The 22,530-nt window shown below is 46.0% G+C and overlaps 1 protein-coding gene and 1 long non-coding RNA gene across 13 annotated transcripts; one reads left to right on the forward strand and one right to left on the reverse strand.

Moving 5' to 3' along the window:
* The first annotated feature begins 288 nt into the window (after window positions 1-288).
* On the forward strand, window positions 289-1,392 carry LOC120666440 (pathogenesis-related protein B-like). Of its 2 annotated transcripts, none has more exons than XM_039946282.1 (2): window positions 289-763; window positions 854-1,392. In XM_039946282.1, the coding sequence occupies exons 1-2, from the start codon at window positions 478-480 to the stop codon at window positions 1,150-1,152; spliced, it is 585 nt and encodes a 194-aa protein (XP_039802216.1). In that variant the 5' UTR covers window positions 289-477; the 3' UTR covers window positions 1,153-1,392. The 2 variants fall into 2 exon arrangements, with proteins under 2 accessions (XP_039802216.1, XP_039802215.1); XM_039946281.1 differs by having other exon boundaries at window positions 469-763; window positions 851-1,392.
* Window positions 1,393-16,594: 15,202 nt separating this feature from the next.
* LOC120666441 lies at window positions 16,595-19,835 on the reverse strand. 11 transcript variants are annotated; one of them, XR_005671718.1, is made up of 5 exons: window positions 19,104-19,417; window positions 18,420-19,018; window positions 18,076-18,118; window positions 17,741-17,831; window positions 16,595-16,991 (listed from the first exon to the last, which is right to left on the reverse strand). It is a non-coding gene; the product is annotated as an uncharacterized LOC120666441 (long non-coding RNA). The 11 variants fall into 11 exon arrangements; XR_005671717.1 differs by adding an exon at window positions 19,424-19,835 and having other exon boundaries at window positions 17,741-19,018; window positions 19,109-19,196; XR_005671716.1 differs by adding an exon at window positions 19,424-19,835 and having other exon boundaries at window positions 17,741-19,018; window positions 19,104-19,196.
* Between the last annotated feature and the right edge of the window lie 2,695 nt (window positions 19,836-22,530).

A 22,530-nucleotide genomic window follows, 5' to 3' on the forward strand; every position in this document is an offset into this window, starting at 1 on the left:
CATCTAAAATTCTATGAATTCATCATCATTGTCAGCATCAAACCCTCTGAAACTTCTAAATTATATTTCCCACAATGGAGGACGGCTTGGGCATTACTTCTTTCTAAGGTTCACCAGAATACTACATAGTGCATTCATAAGTTTCTAACGAAAAATGAAAAAAAACACTTGAATGGTCATGACGTCAGTCATCTGCAATCCTTAGACTTTCAGGATCAAGGCAGTACAATCGATCGTAGTATAAACTAAGTCCCTTCTTGGCTGACTTTCTCTTCCTACTAGTTTTTTTCGTGCAAATAAAGTTCCAATAAGCAATCATTCATCAATGCTTCTAGAGGAATTTTCCTGGTCCAAAACATGTGATCTTCGCAGTCTCTGAATTCCACACCAGCCAACAACACGGTCCATTCTTGCTTCTAACCTCAGCTCCCAATCTTGCTTGCGCGCCCCGGCCGCCACATCTATAAATAACCCTTGATGGCTCAGTGTTCAGGACACACAATCACACAAAAGACTCTCATCAGTGACCAGTACTTCGTCTTCAGTTCTTCACTGATCAGTGTCAACCGACTTGTTGCCACGATGGTTGTCGGCAAAGTCACACTGGAGTACCCGGTGGCCGTGTCGGTCGAGCTGCTGTGGAAGGTGGCCTTCTCCGGCAACGTGTCCATCTTCACCAAGGCCTGCGTCGGCATGATTGATGCCATCGAGGTCGAAGGCGACGGCGGGCCCGGGAGCGTCACCACCATGAAGCTCAACCCTGGTAGGTATCAAGCCCAGGAACAAGGCACATGACGTTGTGTCGCCGGGGCTCGCTTGAGTCATATCTTTCTTGTTTCTTGTGTTGCAGCAGTGAGCGACACGAAGGTGTTCAAGACCCGGCTCCTGTCGCGTGATGCGGCGGCGCGCGTGGTGAAGTCGGAGATGGTGGTAGAGGGCGAACTGGCCGGGAAGTTCAAGTCGCAGGTGTCCGAGGTGAAGGTGGTGCCAGCCGGCGAGGGAGCCTGCGCGGTGCACATGACGGTGGTTTACGAGCGGGTGGACGGCACGCTGCTGCCGCCGGAGGAGGAGGCCAGGATCGGGCAGGGCTACCTCGGCCTCATCAAGAAGGTGGAGGAGTACCTCGTCGCGCACCCCAGCGAGTTCGCCTAAAGGTACCATGAGCATCCTCGTCCTGGCGATCGGGCCAGAGAAATCCGTGTTAGATAAATTAAATGGTGGTGGTGTTGCCAGCAGGGGTGTGTTCTTGATTTCAAAATCGGAATAACTAGAGGAAGTGATGCTCTGCTTGATCGGTTGATTGTGCTTGTGTGCTTGTGGGGAACAACAGTTTCAGTTTTTGTGAGAACACTTTATGTTCTATGTTCTTTCATTTTTTTTTTGTGCGTGTCACCTGCAAGTCGATACTATGTCTTCCTCCAGTTGCATTGTTTGGTGAGAACTGGCCATGAAAATTGTTGAAGCCAGCATAATGCAATCAAATTATATTGCTACTCCCTCCGTTCCAAATTGTAGATTGTTTTTGTAAATCTAGATACATAATAAATTTTTGTTATGCACCTAGATAAACACTATATCTAGATGCATGAAAAAATTATGCATCTAGATTTGCTAAAATGATCTATAGTTTGGAATGAGGGAGTAAATTACATAGTGTTCCAGACACCACACCAGTAGACACGGCACCGGTACTTCTAGAAGTTCGTAAGGTAAAATCAAGATAGTTGCTATAGAATGCATACAGTTTCACACTGTTTTGCAAGAACCGCACTGATTCCACCTAGACATTAATGTAGAGTAGTAATCTGTAGATGCAAGCGATGTCCAACAACTATTGTATTCTACCAATGTGGAAGATAACAAACCTCCACCTATACATACCCTCAATTTTTATTTTATATCTATCTATATATACTATAAAGATCCAAAACTTTTGAAAACGTTTCTCATCTATATTTGGCCTGCCTTACTGTTAGGATCTAAGTTGCAAATCCCCAACAGAAGGATAAAAACAAATGAAGTAGGAGACAACTGGTCAATGGAACAATAGAGCGTTATATTCCAAAAGATTCAACCCCTTACAAGGTAGACATGAGGGGGTATTTATACCCTGAGACCTTTATTACATTATTTCGGAAATGCCCCTACTCGCCCGCATCTATTGAGGTATATTCTGGGCGTTTGGTCATTTCCGGAGATTGGGGCATTCAAATTGTCCACGTTCACATATTCATGTTTGCCATGTGACCTTGTGAGTGACCTTCGGGCTTGACCTTCGGGAGTTTCTTGATGTCGACCTTCACAAGGGCGACGAGGCGAAACAACAGACCATGTCTTCCCAATTCCTTGGCAACTTCCATAGAATTTGGTCACTGAAACTCTTGGGAGGTCAGGCAAGCTTTGACGCGGTGGTCGTCGCCTTCCGCTTTCTCGAGTAGCCCTGAAATACAGGAAACAGGATAGAGTTTTTGCGGTCAGGTGGCCAACCTTCGTCTGACCTTCAGGTGATCCTCTAACCTTCGGCGACTACCATGTCCAGAGGTAGCAATCCCCAACACTTACCCCTCATATTGGACCCTCATGTTGGGGTCAAAGGAGGTGGGCGAAGGGTAGATTTGTAGAAATAGCATGTCTGAGAATGTTTATGTCAAAAAATATTTTTTCTCACCCGCTTGCGCATACCCCTCTATCACACACACCTGCTTTAGAGCCTTTGCTCGGCGAGCGCCGGTGATCCACCAGCGATGCCTCCGTCGTGCGCACCCCGGCCGAGTCCATCCACCCCTGCTGGCGCTTCCTCTTTATTGCCATAGATCGGTGGGGCACAGTGTATAAGACCTCGCCTCTCGCCGTCTAACATGCGCTCAGCGCCTCTCGCCTCCCCCTCCGATCCTTGTCCTGCTCCATCTCCCTGCACCCCGTGCCCGGAATCGCTCATGTCGCACTGGTATATTTGTTCGTTAAATCTAAAATTACATTATTTTAAACATGATAATCATCCATTAGGTTAAAGGTAAGATTCCTGGTAATATCCAGCACAGGGATTGGTCAGTCAGGATGAAATGTCCAAGCAAAACCTAAATAAAGGGTAGTGTAGCTGGGGCCACTATTAAGAGCTATCACAAAACCTAAACCCAAATAAATAAATAAAAAGAATTCAATTTCCACCTCCAAATAGCACAATAGTTAAAAATATTTTCTTCTAAAAATTAAAAATTCTATTTAAAATCTAAAAATCAAAACTAGTTTTAAAAATAGAAAAATATGAAAGTGGTACCATTTTTTTCAAAAATGCTACTATATCTTCTTTATTCAAAATAGTAGGCATAACTATAAACAAACAAATACTAGGAACAGAAAAAAATTGAATATGGCAAGTAGAGTACTGCTGCAACAGCCACCCCCCAACTGCGGCAGCTGGCCAGAAGCAGCAGCCAGCCCCAGGCAGTTGCGGTTGTTTTGGTGCTGCAGCTGAGCGGCTGTGCGGCAGCCGCAGCCGCTGTCGCAGCCAGCATCCAAACTTACAGCACAAGCGATAAATGAGCATCTAATAAAAATGAAAACAAAATAATCTAGGCACAAGTTCAACCCTAGGCACGATGAGACCGTGAGTATTGGATTAATCCAAATATCATCCATATAATAGCAACACAAACCCAGAACTCGCATTTTACAAATCGTAGGAAAGATTTTTAGAAACTGTTCGTTAGTCCTTCTAGAATCCTATATAACCATCGATTTGTGACATGTATGACACACCATAACTTGAAAATACATCCTATATATGAAAACAATTTCATACAATGCATGCACCCAACCCAACTACTATTCCAAGTCCGCTTCGTCTCACTACTAGAAAACAAGCCTTAGGTCCACCCCAAAAGTACCGGTATGCCGGTTCATCTTCATACCGGTACTTTTGGGGTGGATGAAATTTATGGATGAGCCTTAGGTACCGGTTGGTATTATTAACGGGTACCTAAGGCTCACCATAGGTACCGGGTGGTAACTTTAACATTGGTACCGGGTGGTACCACCAACCGGTACTAATAGACGAGCCTTATGTATCGGTTTGTATTACCAACCGGTACCTTAGGCTCATACATGAGTTATTTTAAAAGGAAAATATCTCCTTCTCAATCAGAACTGCTGTGTAGTTGAGATGGTAAAGGAGCAGTACGTGAGGTTAGAGGTCGTGGGTTCAAATCCCAGCCAAAGAATATTTTGCGTGATTTAAGAGGCCAAAGGTATCGGTTATTTTACCCGGTACCAAAGACTCGAGCCTTTGGTACCGCTTTCGGGGTACCGGTTCAAGAAACCGGTACCAAAGGGCATCTCCAACCAGTGCCTATGGCACTTTTTCTAGTAGTGTCTCCCCTGGGTCGCCCTCTTGGGCAACACGGGAGGAACCAGGCCGCCGCACGCCGTTCGTGCACCCCTACCTGTTGACGCAAATCTCGGTCAACACACGAACGCACTAGATCGTGCGGCGCGAGAAAGAGCTCGATGCAGGTCTCCCTGCGTGGAGCGGTCAGACCGGTCCAAGGAACCGGTCAGACCGGTCGCCGGTGAGAATCGGCGACGGCCGACGAACGCGAACTCGGGAGGGACCCCGTTAGGGTAGGCACACGTAGGGTTGTTCTAGGATCGGCAGGGCACCTAGAATGCCTTCAAACGTCGCGGAGACAAAGGAAGAACAACAGATGGGGTTGGAAAAGCTAGGGTTTGGAGAAGAGGATAAAAATTAGAGTTTGTATTGATTTTGTTCGATTGTATATTCTAATCGGGCGTGACCCTTTATATTTATAGGGTGGGGTGGACTTATCCCGCAATAAATCCTGTTTATAGATCTAAATCTATGAAAAAACCCTACTTGTACTCGGACTCTACCTGGACCGGTCAGACCGGTCGAACCTACCGGTCAGACCGGTTGGTCCCTGCCGGACAGGCCCCGGTGCCTCGACTGGTCAGACCGCTCGGTCAGACCGATCAGACTGGTTGGTACCAATTTTGGCTGTCAACATATGCCCCCTGTTTTTTGGTAAAGCTTGCTTGCCAAAAAACATTCTTCTGAGCCTAAATTGTCTAAGGGCGATGATTAACACTACATCGGCTATTTTTTATACTAAAGGCGATAAACAATTGTCGGCCATGTTTTGCTCAAGTCGTTATTGAAACAACTTGTTTGGGCTGCCACACCTTCTTCATTGTCGCTGACGTCTTTGGCACGGCCTCCACTTGTTGTTCCATTGCCTCCTTCTTGCGCATACGTTGCATCCTTCGCTTCTGAGTATGAGACAAGCCTGAGGGATACCACATCGGCTGTAAATACTTTGAATCTTGCTCTTTGCTCTTCTCATTCTCTTTGCTGCAATCAACATCTTGCTCGACCGGATTATTGCTAGCAATAATCGGTCTTTGTAGTAATGCATGATTTGGATACATAGGAGGGTATTGAATATAATATGATTGCATATGCATCCTACTATAATCCATAGGTGTATAAAAGTAAGGATACCAGCAATACCATGGAGCAATCGGACCACTAGATGAAGTATATTTACCTTGACTCGATTGCTCTTAATGTCTTGACGATGATCTCGTATCCTTGACTTCGCTTGGTCGCCCCTTCTGTCTCTAAGCACTCCCTTCCTTCTCATATTTGGCCAAGAGTTCCTTAAAACTCGGCCTTGTCTTGATTTTGGAGGAGTTCCCAGATTTACTGAGCACACCGGTCAGACCGGTCCCACGACCGGTCAGACCGCCGCTGTGGCTAGTCAGACCGGTCGACTTGTTGTCGGCCTTCTTCTTCTTGTCTTGCCCCCCGAGTATTTTTGCGCCTTGAGGGATCTTCTGTGTCAGCTTCTTTTCAGGTTGATTCTTCCCCTTGGTTGATTCGGCTTGACTCGGCCGAACTAGCACTTTGGGATTATTCAATTCCAACACATGCACCGGGAAAGGATTCTGATCAACCTGCATATTAGGAGTAACCAATCATCCTTCATTAATGGCCGATTGAATTTGTCTACGTAACACATTGCAATCATTAGTAGCATGTGAAAACGTATTATGAAATTTGCAATATGCTCGCCGCTTCAACTCTTCAGGCGGCGGTAGAGTAAGTGACATCTTGACATATCCAATCCTATATAACTCATCAAATATCCTCTCGCCCTTGGATACATCAAAAGTAAATCGTTCATCTTGCCGATTTTTCTGAATCGCCTTAAGAGCAGAACAAGTAAATGGTTTAGCTTGAGATGGCCAAGCAAACTCAGCAGCATACACATCATTAGACTCATCGTCCGAACAATTTGAATTGCATTCTAAAGCATGAACACTAGAACGATGATGCCTATGAGATTCTTGGGACTCTTTGCTTCGGCTTTCTACAACCAAAGCTCTTTGATGCACCTGAGTAACAGTAAAGAAATCATAGCCCTCTAATCTTTCTTTAATATGAGAGCACAAGCCATTAAAAGCCAAATCAGCTAAATCCTTTTCTGCAATATTCACACTAAAGCATCGGTTTTTTGTATCGCGGAATCGTCTTATATAATCATTGACAGATTTATCACGCGATTGTCTAACTGATGTCAAGTGAGACAATTTAAGCTCATCATACCCACAGAAAAAGTGCTAATGGAACTTCTGCTCTAATTGTTCCCATGAGCCAATAGAATCAGGTGCCAAAGATGAAAACCATGAGAAAGCGGTTCCAGTTAGAGATAAAGAAAATAAATGCACTTTCAACTCGTTTATTGAACCAGCTTCTCCTAATTGGGCAAGATGCTGACTAATATGCTCAAAAGTACTCCTAGTATCTTCCCCACTGAATTTAACAAACTTAGGCAACTTAAAACCAGCAGGGTATGCAACCGAATCAAACAAAGTAGGATACAACTTTTGGTATGTGCGGGTTTTACTTCTAACATCCACTCCAAAACTTTCTCTAAGCAGATTAGCCAAATTATTCTTATAATCAGTAAGCATTTTATCAAAATTACTCAAAGAATTTGGCTGTGTGAATCTAGATACCTCACGCTGGTTTGGAACAAACCGACCGGATGGACCGGTCGGACCGGTCGGTACGACCGGTCGGACCGGTTGGGGGTAACAGGTCTGACCAGTCTGAGATACCGGTCTGACCGGTCTCTGCCGGTTTTGCCAACACTGCACATATCGGTCAAACATCTCATCGGAGATAGGACCGGTGTGTAGCACTGAATTCCTGGAGATTTCTGGTGGTGTGTACTGAACAATCTCGTTTGTTCGGCTAATGTTGGCCGAACCAGGAATACTCATAATAGGATCAGTGTACGTGGGTGTAACAGTTTGACCACTGAAATAATTCATCGGCATCCCATATTAAGGTTGACTCATAGGAGATGCTGCCGATTGTTGAGGAACATAAAATTCAGAAGCAGAAACAAATGGAGGTTCATTGACTGATTCTGGTTTCTTACCAACCGATTCCCTTTGCTTAGAGCTAAGCCAATTAACCCAATAAACATCACGCTCAGCTAGCAATTTCTGAATTTGTTCCATAGTAACACCAGAAGGTGGAGCAGTTGCAGTAGGTATTACCTCAGTAGATGCATCCGAGGAGGTAGAAGCGAAGTCGATCTCCTTGACCTTGGTGACATTGCCGCATCGATCGACCTTGATGCTCGCAAGCGCCGCTTGTAGATCTTCTTCATCACGCTTCTTCTTGCGCTCCTCCAGCAGCAGACGAACGTCCTCCGGAAGATGCTCATATGTCAAAGGGATGATGTTCTCCTTGTCGATTTCTGTGTTGGAGCCCATCTTCTTTGGAGTAGATTAGATCGGTTTTATTAACCAAGATCTTTCTTCCCCGGCGGAGTCGCCAAAAAAGTATGTTGCCGCAAATCTCGGTCAACACACGAATGCACTAGATCGTGCGGCGCGAGAAAGAGCTCGATGCAGCTCTCCCTGCGTGGAGCGGTCAGACCGGTCTATGGAACCGGTCAGACCGGTCGCCGGTGAAAATCGGCGACGGCCAACGAGCGCGAACCCGGGAGGGACCCCGTCAGGGTAGACGCACGTAGGGTTGTTCTAGAATCGGCAGGCCACCTAGAACGGCTTCAAACATCGCGGAGACGAAGGAAGAACAGCAGATGGGGTTGGAAAAGCTAGAGTTTGGAGAAGAGGATAAAAAGTAGAGTTTGTATTGATTTTGTTCGATTGTATATCCTAATCGGCCGTGACCCTTTATATTTATAGGGTTCGGTGGACTCATCCAGCAAGAAATCCTGTTTACAGATCTAAATCTATGAAAAAACCCTACTTGTACTCGGACTCTACCTGGACCGGTCAGACCGGTCGAACCTACCGGTCAGACCGGTCGGTCCCTACTGGACAGGCCATAGTGCCTCGACTGGTCAGACCGATCAAACCGGTTGGTGCCAATTTTGGCTATCAACACTACCCTCATCCCGGCGACATCGCTACCAGAGCTGGCCGCCAGAAGTCCGTGCAGTGGCGAGGATGGTGGCGGTGAGGCAGCTTCACTTCGTCCAAGCCAATAGATTTAGATTGGGTTTCATGAGCAGCGGCGACGGCAACGCGGACATCGGCTCCTGCAGGTGGCGGATTCGATGGAGGGGGGGTCTGGCAGCATGGAGCGGCTCCTCGGCAGGGCTCAGTGACCGTGGCCTGGTACGGCCCTTCGGCGAGGCTCGGCGGCCAGCAGCTTGAGCGGCCCTCGTGGAAGGCTCGACGGCCAGCGGCGTAGCGTGGCGGGGTTGTGGGGATCCAGCGACGCCTCCCCCTATGCGTCACCAGCGACGGCGGCTCTGATGGCTCTTGCCGGCGGTGATGCGAGCGGAACCAACTGGGGTGAGCTCCAAGTGGAGGACAGCTTTCGGCGCCGGTGGCCGATGGCCTCTGCCGTTGAGGGCTTGCATACTACTGCTGCCCTGCTATCTGGGATCTGCTGGGCACCCTTTGAGCATGCTGGTGGAGCTGCTAGGGGTCGCCAGTCGCCGTGCATCGCATTGCTTCTTGGTGTGCAAGTTTTCAGGCAAAAGCTTTGTTTGATCCTCAAACTGTCGGTGATGACAGTGACATGGACATCTATTTTCTTCTTGAACGTGTTACTGTGAGGAGCTCGACCTATACAAGGACAGATGCAGGTGAAAACTAAAGAATCAACACACTGGCTTGTGCGGCGGCAGCATTTTAATGTTGATCTCCTCTCGAGGCGTGGTCTTGGAGTCCTTGATGGTGACACCTTAGTTAGCTTGGAGCAATGGTGGTGCCTAACCTGTTTACATTGTAGAGACCGATTCAGTTCGGTTTCTAGATCACATGGTGATCGGACCGCACAGGACCATTGACGATCCTTACATCAAGAGTTTTTGTTTTTAAGTAGATTGTTGATGTGACATTTCGGTTACTACATGCACTACTACAGTAATCTTAATTGAGGCGGTCATAATTGGTTTTCTGAGGCGGTCATAGCAAACGCCTCAGACATACCGTCACTATTAATAAAGACATTTACTGAGGCAGTTGGTAAACTGCCTCAGTTAATTCTTTAACGGAGGCGGTTCCCTTACTACAACCGCCTCTATTAATACTGAATAACAGAGACGGTTCCTTTATGCCGACCGCCTCTGTTATTCTTGAGGCGTTCATGTTACAAGTGACCGCCTTAGTTAAGATTTTCCAAAATAAAAAAATTATTTCTTTTGTAATTTGAATTTGAAATACATACAAAATCAAATTAGAAAACAGGCGTATAAAAAGGTAAAAACATATATTACATCCATTCATATGTCGATCCACGATCCAGGCATGCATGTCACACACAAATAACTATACCAATAACTACACCTAATCCTCGTCCGATCCTCCGATCAGACCAAGAGAGACCGCCCCATCCAAGCACGACTCCAGAGCTACCCCATCCACGCACGGCTCCGGAGCTACCCTTGCGTGGATCGATTCGATGGCTCTCAGCCCAGTGACTAGCACACCCACAGATTAATTGGGCAGAAAACGATCCCAAAATTTCTCCCGTTTCCAAAACGTCGCTTCTTCCTAGTCCCCAGAAACACCCAAAATTCCTCCATCACCGCCCGCTGGCACCCAACGGAAGCAGCCTCGATCCGTCGATGCGCCGCAGGAGACATTCCCTGGAGGAACTTCTCCAGCTTGTCTAGAGCTCGTCATCCCGGCATGACCGCCGGAGATGCAGATCAGGCTGCCAATGACGTCAGATCCCGGCGGCGTAGCTCCTTCGACACGGCGGCACAGCTCCTTCGACACGACGGCGTGATTCCGTCGCCGCTAGACATACCGTTGGACTGTCGGAGACGATTCATCTGCATCTGCGGCCATCTAACCAACCACCAGGTGCTCCTCCTTTCAAGTGAAGCCTCTCCTCCTCGAGCCTAGGGTGTTGGAGTTGATCTCAAGGCCCGATCCAAAGATTGGGCTAAACCCCTTGACGCGCCCTGATTGGGGGCACCCAGTCCGTTATGACTGGTGGGCCCCTGTCGCCAGCGCGATAAAAGAATAGGAGGGGGGCTGGGGCACAGTACCCTAAGTTCACTGCCGCCACTTTCGCCTCCTACATCTCGATCCGATCCCGGGAACGCTAGGCCGACGGGAAGCTCCGCCTGTGCTCCACGTCCACGACGACGACCCAATCTACTGCACCCATCCCCGGACAGTGCCGGTGGAGGCCTGAGGGCTACCATTTCCCTCGCCGACCGTCGCCACCGCCAGACGCCCTCTTCACCGATCTGGAGTTCGTCGCCGCCATCATCGACATGACTACACCGAGCACTAGCACCTCCGTCCTGCCGTCAGCCACCGCCGGATCTGGTCTACACCTACCCCTCTCTCTCATTCTTATACTAGATATAGGAAAGAGCACGAGATCTACTTGTTATTGTACCACCAGAACATGTACCCATGCCCGATCTATGAGCACAGAGCACGATCTTGTGTAAACTCAAGAACTTCAGAAATCTAACAATGGCATCGAGGCCAATCTAGTGCCTAGATTGGGTGCTTTCGGGTAAAGAAGCATCTAGATGGAGATGATTTTTCTCGAATTGAGGAAACAACGACTTGAATCCTAGATCGAACAATCCCCAAGAACACTAACCCTAAGAACAGAACACCCGATGGGGGACTCACCTTTCCCGATCCAGAACCACCACGTTTGCACAGGTTAGAAACTCCACGCCGCTGCTCGCCGGCGGGTGCTCTAGAATCCGGCCGCTCGCCATTGCGCCGTCGCGTGCGGGACTCGGCCCGGAACCAAAAAAGGTGCGACACCCGTGGCCACCTCGATGGCCGCGCGCTCACCCTCGGGCGAGGGAGCCGTGGCAGCGCCGCCATCGTCCCCGGCGCTGGTCACCGCCGTGCCGCAAGTTTCTCACCCGGCGGCCATCGCTCCGAGAAAGAAGGGAATGGGGAGAGAAAGAAATGGTCTAGGGTTTGAAGGGGCGCCGGCCGGGAGAGGGTTTTAATCCCCCCAAGATTCACTCCCGACCGTCGGATTCGATCCGACGGCCAGGAGCTCCCACCGGCTGCTGGGCCGGCTTTTGGCCTCTGAGGGCGATCGGCGACCGCCGCGCCGGGCAGCTTAGAAGGCCCGGTCATTCGCTGCTGAGCCAAGGGTAGAGGCGCGGGGGGTGGGGCGCCGTAAACATGCCGCAGGCCGGAAAAAAGGCCGCGGGCCACAAGAACAACCTTGAGAATTTTTTTTCTTTTTCTGTTTATTCTTTATTCAGAAGCATTTTGAGTTTGAATTTGAATATATTTTGTATAGAACTTTGAATTTACACCTAGTGTAAATTATTTTAGAACCAAGAACACAGAAATTTTGCTTCTGAATATTTAGAATTTTTTACATGTTTCCGCTGCGAAGAATTATTATTGTTGTTTCTCCATGTTAATTTGAACCAACGAGATAATTGACATAGAGAAATATAGAATTTGTTCTTAAATTCAAAATTTATGTAAATTATGATATTGTAATTTCTGACCAAAATTGATATTGCAATATTATAATTCTGTCCAGAAATTACTTCATGTATTTTTCTATCTCTGTCCAAAGGTGATTTAGATTTAATGCACAGAATGTTGTATGTTTGAATTTTGTCCAAATTTAAATTTAAACATGCAATTATTGTTATTCTTGAATTTGTCCTCATTTTCTGAATTTTAATTTTAGGCTCCAATACTATGTCATATGTGAATGAAATTCTAGAACTACATGGTCAAAATTATGGAAAATGGCACCAGAAGCTAGAAATTGCTTTGGCAATGGCTGAGATAGATTTGGCTGTCACAGTGCCAGCACCTAAAGAACCAGAAAAGCCCGTGCGGGCCCAGAATGAAGTTGACAATGCATGGGCTATTCGTCAGAAGAACCATGATCGTGCTTGTACCCAGTTTGATATTGATAGGGCACATTGGAACAGTTCCAACCACAAGTGCCTGATGATTATCAAGGGGTCCATTTCAGCCAACATGAAAGAGGCAATTTCAGAATGTACCACTGCTGCTGAGTATCTACAAAGGGTGAAGAGTCAGTTCACTGGCTCATCCAAGGCCTATGCTACTACTTTGATAGAGCAGCTTGTGACCAAGAGATATACTGGCGGTGGCATTAGAGAACATATTCTAGAAATGAGCCACATGGCAAATAAGCTCAAGACAATGAACATGCCCTTACCAGAACCTTTCATTGTTCAGTTGGTGTTCAAGTCCCTTCCCAAGGACTTTGTGACTTTTCATGTCAACTACAACGCTCAAACTGAAGAATGGAACCTAGAAAAGTTGATTGCCATGTGTGTTCGGGAGGAAGACAGGCTCAAGACCCCTAATGTTGGTCAGCTTGTTTTCAATGTCCTGCAGAAGAAGAACTTCCAGAACAATAAGAACTACAAAAACAAGAGGCCTTCCCACCTGGCAGAAATCAGAGCGAGAGTGGTCCCTCCAAGGCACCTCAGCAGAAGGATTGGTCCAACTTCCCGGTTGAAATAGATCAATGCCTAGAATGCAACGAAAGAGGGCATTACAAGAGAGACTGCCCCCAGTTCATCAAGAAGTGTTGGATGAAAGGTGAGGACAACATTATTTTTTAGATGAATCCCTATATTTAAGTTATGATAAATTCACATGGTGGATTGACTCAGGAGCAACTGTTCATGTTGCTAATTCCTTATAGGGATCAAATATGAGGCGGACCCTGCAAAGAGGCACAAGAAGCATTAAAGTTGCCAATAGAGTAGAAGCACCCGTCGAAGCCATTGCAGAATTTCATTTAGAATTAAATAGTGGCTTTGTACTTCATCTTAAAGATGTTCTCTATGTACCCTCTTTGCAAAGAAACTTAACAAGTGTGTCCAGATTAGATGATGACTTTATTGATTGTCATTTTGGTGATGGCAAGTGTGAGATACAATTTGATAAAGAATGTGTTGGTCTTGCCTTCTGACAAGACAAGTTATACTTGCTTTCATTATCTGAGAATGCGAATGTTGTATGTTCTGAGAATAAGAATTCCTCCTCATATGAGAATGCTACAAAGAAACGCAAACGGATTGATGCAATCTCATCGAAATTGTGGCACTATCGTTTAGGCCATATTTCGAGTGGGACAATAGAGCACTTAGTGAAAGCATCAATTCTTCCACCATTAGAATTTTCAGAATTATAACAATGTATTGATTGCATTAAAGGAAAATTTGCTAAGAAAATACAGAAAGATGTCAAATGTAGTGCGGGAATTTTAGAAATAATCCACACAGATATATGTGGACCCTTTCCTGTCACTACTGTGGATGACTATGATTAAAGAACGATCGGAAGCGTTGGATAAATTCAAAATTTTTAAAGCAGAAGTAGAAAATCAATATGATTTAAAGATCAAGATAGTAAGATCCGACCGTGGGGGGAGCACTAGGCCGACGGGAAGCTCCGCCAGTGCTCCACGTCCACGACGACGACCCGATCTACTGCACCCATCCCCGGACAGTGCCGGTGGAGGCCCGAGGGCTACCGTTTCCCTCGCCGACCGTCGACACCACCGGACGCCCTCTTCACTGATCTGGAGTTCGTCGCCGCCATCATCGACATGACTACACCAAGCACCAGCGCCTCCGTCCCGCCGTCTGCCGCCGCCGGATCTGGTCTACACCTACCCCTCTCTCTCATTTTTGTACTAGAGATAGGAAAGAACATGAGATCTACTTGTTATTGTATCACCAGAACATGTACCCGTGCCCGATCTATGAGCACAGAGACGATTCCTGTGTAATCTCAAGAACCCTAGAGTCTAACATAGGGATCTTCGCTGCCCCCTCCCTCCACCCTGCTGCAGCTTCCGTCTGTGCGAGCGGCGGCATTCCTTCCTTTGCATCCATTCATCAGTTTTGTACTAAAAAAATTGTGAGCAATCCCCAAGTTTCATTGGTGCATGCAGTTTGAAAGTAGATGGATCTCCGTGCGAGCATCTAGCTGTGATCGTGATCCCGTTTCTCTCCCATCCTGTGCACCGCACAAGAGCTTCTCACTGAGGTAAAGCTGCTGATTCATTGAATATTATTTTCTTTACCACAGTTCCAATCAATTGAGCCTCCGTGATGGGACACAGGCTCACAGCAGCTGATGGTCCGACATAATCGTGGCGGATCTGGGCACAATAGAAGATTGTGGGATTCAGACTTATGTTTTGTTTTAGATTGATAATCCCCCCATCCAGCCCAGCGCCAGACTGCTATAGGCTCCTTAGGTGAGCAGCTGCAAATTAAATTCGCCGTACTCATTTGGCCTCAATCAGTTCATTTAGCTTAGGAGCTGATTCCCCATTGGATCATGATTTTTTCCTCACTGTACGTTTATTTTTTTCATCATTTTTCCATTGATCTGTTTAGCTATGAGAAATTGGAGTTCTTATAGTAGCCATATCATCTGAATTTCGATTCTACCTTCATGCTTTTTCATTCAGAAAATAATTGTAGTAACATTGCTCTATTGTTAATACATCATATTATAGTAAATCATTTACAGAAAATATTATTGAAATGAAATGGCATACAAGGAATAGGATAGAATGCTATGGTTTCCACTGCTTGAATACTGGATTAGGAGCATCAGTTTATGATCTGTGAGAATGACACAGGAATTCCAACAATAATTGCATGAAGGATTATATGTGTTGCAGAGCTGGATAGAATGTGCAAGCAAAGCAATTCAGATTGTATCATTTTAAATTTTGGATTGTACCATTTTTAATTTTGTTGTCTCCTCGTGTTTGAATTACTTTGGAAGATGGCAGATGCAGTTTCATAACGAGGAGTAGTGGCATGACATGTGCCGGTTATTGTAATTCTGCAGAGACACTATAGTACTATGTTCCTCAATGCAAAAATATTGTTAACTCCCCATTCTGATATAGTCAATTGAAATATCGTAACCATTCCATTGTAAATCAATCTCATCATTATAGTAACTGGATTCTCAGTACTGCTTGACACCAATTTGTGGTAACTCTTGATCCTAGTTTTCGTCTTGAGCCATTCAATTATCGTTAGTCAGTTGTTCTGTTGTTCCTCAAAACAGGTTGTTGCTAAATTGTGGTAAACTATTACATGGTAAATTCATACCGGCATTGTTGTAATTGGTTCTTTGTAACACCATGATGATAAATCACTCTTAATATTCTTCGGATCCTTTAATATAATTCATGTATTCTCATCGATTCTAGTAAACCATTTAAAAGAACTCTCATGTGTGTGTGTGTGTCTATATATATATATATATATATATATATATATATATATATATATATATATATATATATATATATATATATATATATATTTCACAGCTAATATTATATGGTACCTAATATTTCACAGCTAATATTCAACCACTGACTATTGAACGATAGCGACCTCTTATGCACTATGCAGAGCACTTCTTGTGATTATGCAAATTATATGGTACCTAATTATGCAGTATGGGTGTGCGATGCTATTCAACGATAGCGACTTCTTGTGGATGGTGGACGAGTGCGTGATTATTTGCGCGTGATGAGTGAATATGCGTGCTTCTCAGGATTTTGGCAGGTTGGCGAAACCAAATTTCCAGCCGGTGGAGTGTCTTATGCTTGTGTAAATATATATATATATATATATATATAGGACATGGCTAATCTCTACCCTGGTTATGGAATAACTATTCCATACCCGAGCCTGTTCCCACGCGCGCGGCGCAAGCGATCGCGCCTGCCCTCCGCCTGCGGCCTGCGCTCCCAAGCGGTTTTTTTTCCTCTGCACGTGCGGTTCTGTCCCCGCGTACGATCCAGTAGCCATCCGGTTTCTCTGGTTCTCCAACTTACATCTCATTTTGCGTCGTATGTTTGGTTTTCTTGGATTTTCTTCTTTTTTGTCCTGCTTATCCACGCAGATACGGTCTGGTAGGGATGCATGGTGATATAAAATTGATTCATATACCTGATTCGCAGGGAGCTTTGCATTCGCGAAGCACTTTTTACGAACTAAAGTGCATTTTCCAAAAAAAATTATTACTTGTGTGCTGGTGCTTTACTCAACAAATTATTTTATTCCCATAGAGCAGTGCTGCTACAATATTTCCAGTAAAGTCATACGTATTTTGCAAATAGACTTGTTATCAAATGAGCATCTAGGTGAGTCAAGGAATACAAATTGAACAATAAATTTAACTTTTTCTGTCTGCCTTAAGACCCATCTTGTCCCTTGTAGCCGTTTTTTCAGCTAGCTTCGGACCACGTACACATTGGCATTTGTAGACTGAAGTCATTTTCATGAAAACAACATGCTGAATGTGTAGACTTAAATGATACAGTGTTTATCCCCGTGGTCTTGGATATATCATGCTGAGCTCACTGGAACCTAAGCTTGTGTATTCACTCTTGCAGTTTCCTTTGTGAGTTGTGACCTAGTCTTAGTCACTGCCACCTGCAATAGAAAAACCACAACAGGAGAACATTTTTGCAGATAATGTCACGTGTATAGAAAATTAACTATATGCAACCTATCTTGGAGTTTGTTTCTTCGTCACAAATAATGACATGCACAGACACAAAAATCTAGCTACCTTGTAAAATGAAGTGAGTGAACCATAAAAACCTGTCACAAGTATTCCCATGTGTGATGGAGCAAAAGACTACAGTTCAGATCAAAGAATACTTTGTAGGCAAAGATTCAGTTGGGTGATAACACATCTAATGTTCAGAAAATAGGAGTCCTTAGTAAAAGTAAGACATATTATTCAATGGTACTACCTGCACATACAAAAAATAAACACTACGGGAAACTAGCTTACCATAATACCTAGTCAGACTATAAGAACCACACAAGCAGTAACAGGGTAGAAGGTAACAGCTCATAACCACAATGATTGTAGTAACAATTTGTCAATTAACCAATAAAAATAAATTTAACTAATAATCAACAAATCCAGCAAAATCAGCCTAATAATTTGCTAGTAGATTGATTATCCAAAACTGTGGCAAAGGGATGATGATGGTGATCTACAACCACTAACAGAAGTTGAAATCGGGAGTTAATAAACCCAAATTAAAAGTCAGCCCTTAACGACATCCACCAAGTGGAGTTTCACACAATGAATACAATGCTAGTTGACAATAGAAGAAAAAACAAAGGGATAACACGACAATAGAAGAAAATATAAAGGGACAAGGCACCTGAAACGAGGGGTCGCCACACTTTTTCCTCTGCTGGGAGCTAGATCCTGCATCACTGCAAATTGTTGTGCATCATCTCGTTACTACCACCCTACAGAGGAACCAACTGACCGCATCAGGGATGACATTTCTGAAAGAATGATGCTATAGTAAACAGTCATGCAAATTATCGATTGCTCTGAAGAATTATTTTGTGTGATTCAGACGTAGGAGAGAATCCATAAACATGAATCCTGATTGTAAAAAGAAGTATTTTATTATAGAGCCACTATTAATTCAGAAGAGGGGGGTTATGAAATCTGTAAACTATTCACAAACAAGGATCATTAGCAAACCTCAATGTTTGAGGCAGATGAAGGTGAAGACCTATCATGACATCTGAAAATGGAAACAAACGAATCATGACTTGTGCCACATTTACACCCTGTTTGATTTGAAGGGCCATTTTATCAGATCAGATGCTTCCAGATCAGATCATGACACAACCAAACAGAAATGAAGTGCATTCGCATGCCTTGGTTAAGGTGGGGCATGCAGTCACTACAAAATTTCAGAAAATGTTCTCAAACAAGATGTTTGCCAATATTTGTGCTTAAAGTTGAAACCCGATAAATTAAATTGGCATCGCTGAGCAATGAAATTCTTCATGAATGTACACTAGATTGGAGATGGCAACTACCTGTCAAGATTCTACAGTTTCACATATCTCTGATGTATATGCGCACTTCAAGCAGGGCACATCGTTGCATACCATTATGTAATATTGTGCTATGTAAATCACCAGGTGCGCTTCAGGCAAGGTACATAGTTGCTACAGCCTGTTGTAGTATTCTGAAATTGCAAAGTTTTGACCATGAAGCAGCTGACTTATACTGCAAGAAGAATTTAAACACACATCAAAACGATTCAACACAAATAGAATTAAGGAGACTGATCCTAGGTTTAATTCACGAAGCTGAAGCTGCAGACCTGATAGCAAGTTAGAAACTCTATGCATCCATGTCAAGAAGGAGTGCTTAAAGAAACAAAGATAATTCCTTAGACTGTCAAGAAGGATAGTGCTACCTATCATATGAACATTCTGAATCTCATAGCTACTCATGCATCACATAAATATCTGAAACTTTATGATCAAATGCAGCAAGTGGCTAACCTGATGCTTGCGGATTGGTCGTTAATCTGAAACTTTATGTTCCACTGGGCTCACGTATAAGCAGATGACAGGAGTGCACCAGCTACTCGATTTGAACAACCAAGGCGCCTGTGCTGATAAGTTTCCTGCTATACTTCTCTACATGAACGCCATAGAAGCACAGCAGTGGTCTCGGGGGGGGGGGGGGGGGGGGGGGGCAGAGAGCACGACCTCACCGTGGCCTCGTTATGGCAGTGGCGGCAGGGGAACACCTAATTGCAGCATGGCGCCACGATCTTACACCTCCGCCGGTAATGCTCGCACCTGCAGAAGCAGCACAAAATTCATTCCCATGAGAACAAGCTCAGCGAAACGAACCCGACACAGATTGGGGAAGTACGAAGGACCCAATCCACCCAGCGAAATCGGACGGCCTCGTAGAGCCGGGCGATTCGACCCCGAGAGAAGAAAATCTAGATTCCGTCGGGGGGGGGAGGAAATGGAGGAGTGGAGGAAGACGAAGGGCGAAGCTAATCTAGGCGCCCGCTCACTTGCTCGCTTGTGCTGCATCTTGCCCACGACACAGCGGTCGACCTCCTTGTCGTAGGCCGCGCGACCTCGGCGGCGCCGTTGTCACCGAGGAAGTGCGCTCCCCCATCCCCGGCGGGGGAGGCGAGCGGCGCCGGGAGGAGACCGACGGCGCGGGAGGTTGGTGCGGCGCTGGGAGGGACTGCGGACTAGCCAAAAAAAAATGTGGCCGTGGTGGGGGGAGCGCCGTCGGAGGCGGCGAACGCCGCCGGGAGGAGAGCAACGGAGCGGGGAGTGTGCGGCGCCAGGACAGGAGCTGGGCGGTGGAGGGGAGCGGCGCCGGGAGGAGAGCAACGGCACGGAGGGGTTGGGCGCCGGGACGGGGAGCGGCACCGGCAGGAGATCCGGGGGGGTGGGGGTATTGGGATTCGCAGGAGCTGGGCGGTTGGGCGTGGGGTCGTGGGGCGGTAATTTGTGTTGAGGTAACAAGGTGTCCGCCAATACCTATCGAGCGAAGAGGATGATCCGGTCAGTGTCGACCTAAACATGAACAACTACAAATTACCGGATCTGTTTTGATTTTTGTGAACTTGTGTGTGTGTGTTGGACCATACATGGCGAGACTTCAGCTGCAGCAACTGGAGGTTAAAACGCAATGCCGTCCAATGCTTCGGGCAATCCTTATTAGTGGATCAATTGCCGCCTGGTTCATCTCTTTGAAATTCTCGAGCTACCTCGAATTCCCGAACAGAACGTCATCTTGGTTCATACGGTTAGCAAGGTTTTCAAAAATCTCTACATCTTCAGGCCCCAAAAAATTGTCTGCTCATCATCACCAATCCCACTACCATCACTGCCTCCCATGTCTTGGAGAAGATCATCAATGTTGATGTAATCGTGCTTCACAAAATCGTCGATCGCCGTTGTTGTTGATGATGAGGGTTCTTGTCCTCTTTCATTCACTGATGAGGGCGTCGAAGAGTTTCGTTCAGATGCACCGGTGACACTCGGATCTACTTCGCCGTGAAACTTCCACATGGTGTAATTCTCGATGAAATCATAGCGGATCAAGTGATATTTCACCACGTCATCTTCATGGGGAAGTTTGTTTTTGCGGCTACGGCACAGACAAATGGTCAGGTCCTCACCCCGACTCACACGATGCTTTTTCGCGGCAGCAACAAATTTTATCACATGATTTAGAAAAGACAGATTGTTGCCAACCCTCGGTAACTTATCGGGGAGTGGAGCGTGGTGTCGTAGGGCCACAGGCGCCAGACACTATTGTTGCCCTGTTGGTCAGTCCTCCCAGGGGCCAACGCCCAACGGGCAACCGGCAGGCTCCCAGCAGCCACCGCGGTTGCCGTTGCGGCCGGCAGATGCAGGCGCAACCCAGCCCTAGTTAGCAGCGACAGCAATCGGATGACGATTCATATTCTATTTCGCTGATGATGATTCGTTCACCAGAGTAGAGTGCCGAGCTGCGCCTTGACCCAACTACTTGAAGGCGCATTGGTCCAACTACTTGAGGCCCCTCAGTTTGCGGGCCCTGGGCCGTCGCCCAGCTCGCCCGTGGCCATGGATGGGCCTGCTCTTAAGGGTGGGCAAAAAGTCCAAACACCATAATTTAAAGAGAATTGATTTCACGGAAGTTTTACATATGTTTCGGTAAAAAAATATAAAACCTAAATGCTACATGGAGAGCCCTCTCCATTTGGCACTAACTGGAAAGCCCTCTAGTTACTTTCTTCAATACATCCTTTACAACAACGGAAAGTAAACTAAAAAGGTAACAATCAGAGAAACTAACTCCGGCGTCTCTTCTAACTCCAGCGATCTCCTTCATCTCCAGCGGGTTGTGGGCGGGGCGGCCAACGGGGGCGCCGTCAGGCCCGGGCCGTGGTAGAGATCAGCGGGGTTAGTGTTCGGGATAGGGTATGGGGGTTCGGGGTTGGGGTCGCTTCCATGGCCAGTGGCCTTAAAGGGATAGCCGTGGGCGGCGGGCGGCCCGACAGAGGAGGCGGGGTGTGGGCCGGGTGGTGGTGGACAACCAATGTGTGAGGTCGGCATCGAGGGCGAGTGGTGGAAGCAGTCAAGGAGGGAGGCGGAGGGGAGGGGTTGGCGCGGCGGTCCTCGTCAGCATCGGAGGCGATGCCAGCAAGGGGGAGGTCAGTGGTGGGGTGGATGGAGGCGGAAGTGCAGGGAGGGAGGTGAAATGGAGGGGAGAGGAGGGGGAGGGATTGGAGCGCAGTCCTCGCCGGCATAGGAGGCGACACCGGCGAGGGGGAGGTTGGCGGCGGGGCGGATTAGGGGGAGAATGCACGGAGGGAGGTGGAGGGGAGGAAGACGAAGAAGATAGGGACCTCCAATATAAAATTGAGGCATTAGGTTTACCGATGTTATTTTGATTTCAACATTTTGTTGGATCATTGTATTGTATATATCTAGTTGTAAGTGTTTGTTGTATAACTTTATGTTCTCGTTTGACTATGGTTTCATAAAATTTACTGTTACTATCATAGTCGTTGAACACACGTACTGTTGTAATTTTTTTACCTCCGCCTTTTGGTTCTTGGACGAGGTTGAGATTCACAGGGTTTTCAGAAATTTTGTTTAAAACAGTAAATGGATAATCCTGGGCTTAATAATAATCTGTGATCAAAGATTGATTGATCTTTCTGTGCAACTAAGAGCTGGAATTGACCAACAGTACACAGTTGTACACAAACACTGCAAATCATAGGAAACTGCTTTATCATTTTTGACCGATTCTGACTATTGTTAACTGAACATTACAATCTGCTCAATTCAGATTGTGCTCTTTTGACCAACCTACTGTAGTACTGCTCCCAGAACTTTTATATCAGATTTGCTACTGAAAAAAATCAACAGAAGATGGACGAAAAGGACGGCCGGCAGGCATCCAAGACTGCATTCCCTTTTTAACTTTGACCATCTACATAAAAACCCTGTGGATTGACGATATAGATTACGCTGCAACCATAAAAAAATACTACTTTCTTAATGTTTAAGCATATTTATTCATAATGCTATACTCTAAATTGAAATTACTGTCTAAGTATCATCCATACTGCAGTGTGGATGCCAATACGCTACATGTAAAATGGAG

Source organism: Panicum virgatum, chromosome 3N, assembly GCF_016808335.1.
Source record: "Panicum virgatum strain AP13 chromosome 3N, P.virgatum_v5, whole genome shotgun sequence".
Classification (NCBI taxonomy): domain Eukaryota; kingdom Viridiplantae; phylum Streptophyta; class Magnoliopsida; order Poales; family Poaceae; genus Panicum; species Panicum virgatum.

Excerpts from the sequence above, each read along its gene's own strand:
- LOC120666440 (XM_039946281.1), top strand. The coding sequence starts at position 478 with ATGGCTCAGTGTTCAGGACACACAATCACACAAAAGACTCTCATCAGT. Across the intron at positions 764-850 it reads CACCATGAAGCTCAACCCTG|CAGTGAGCGACACGAAGGTG; the intron begins GTAGGTATCAAG and ends CTTGTGTTGCAG.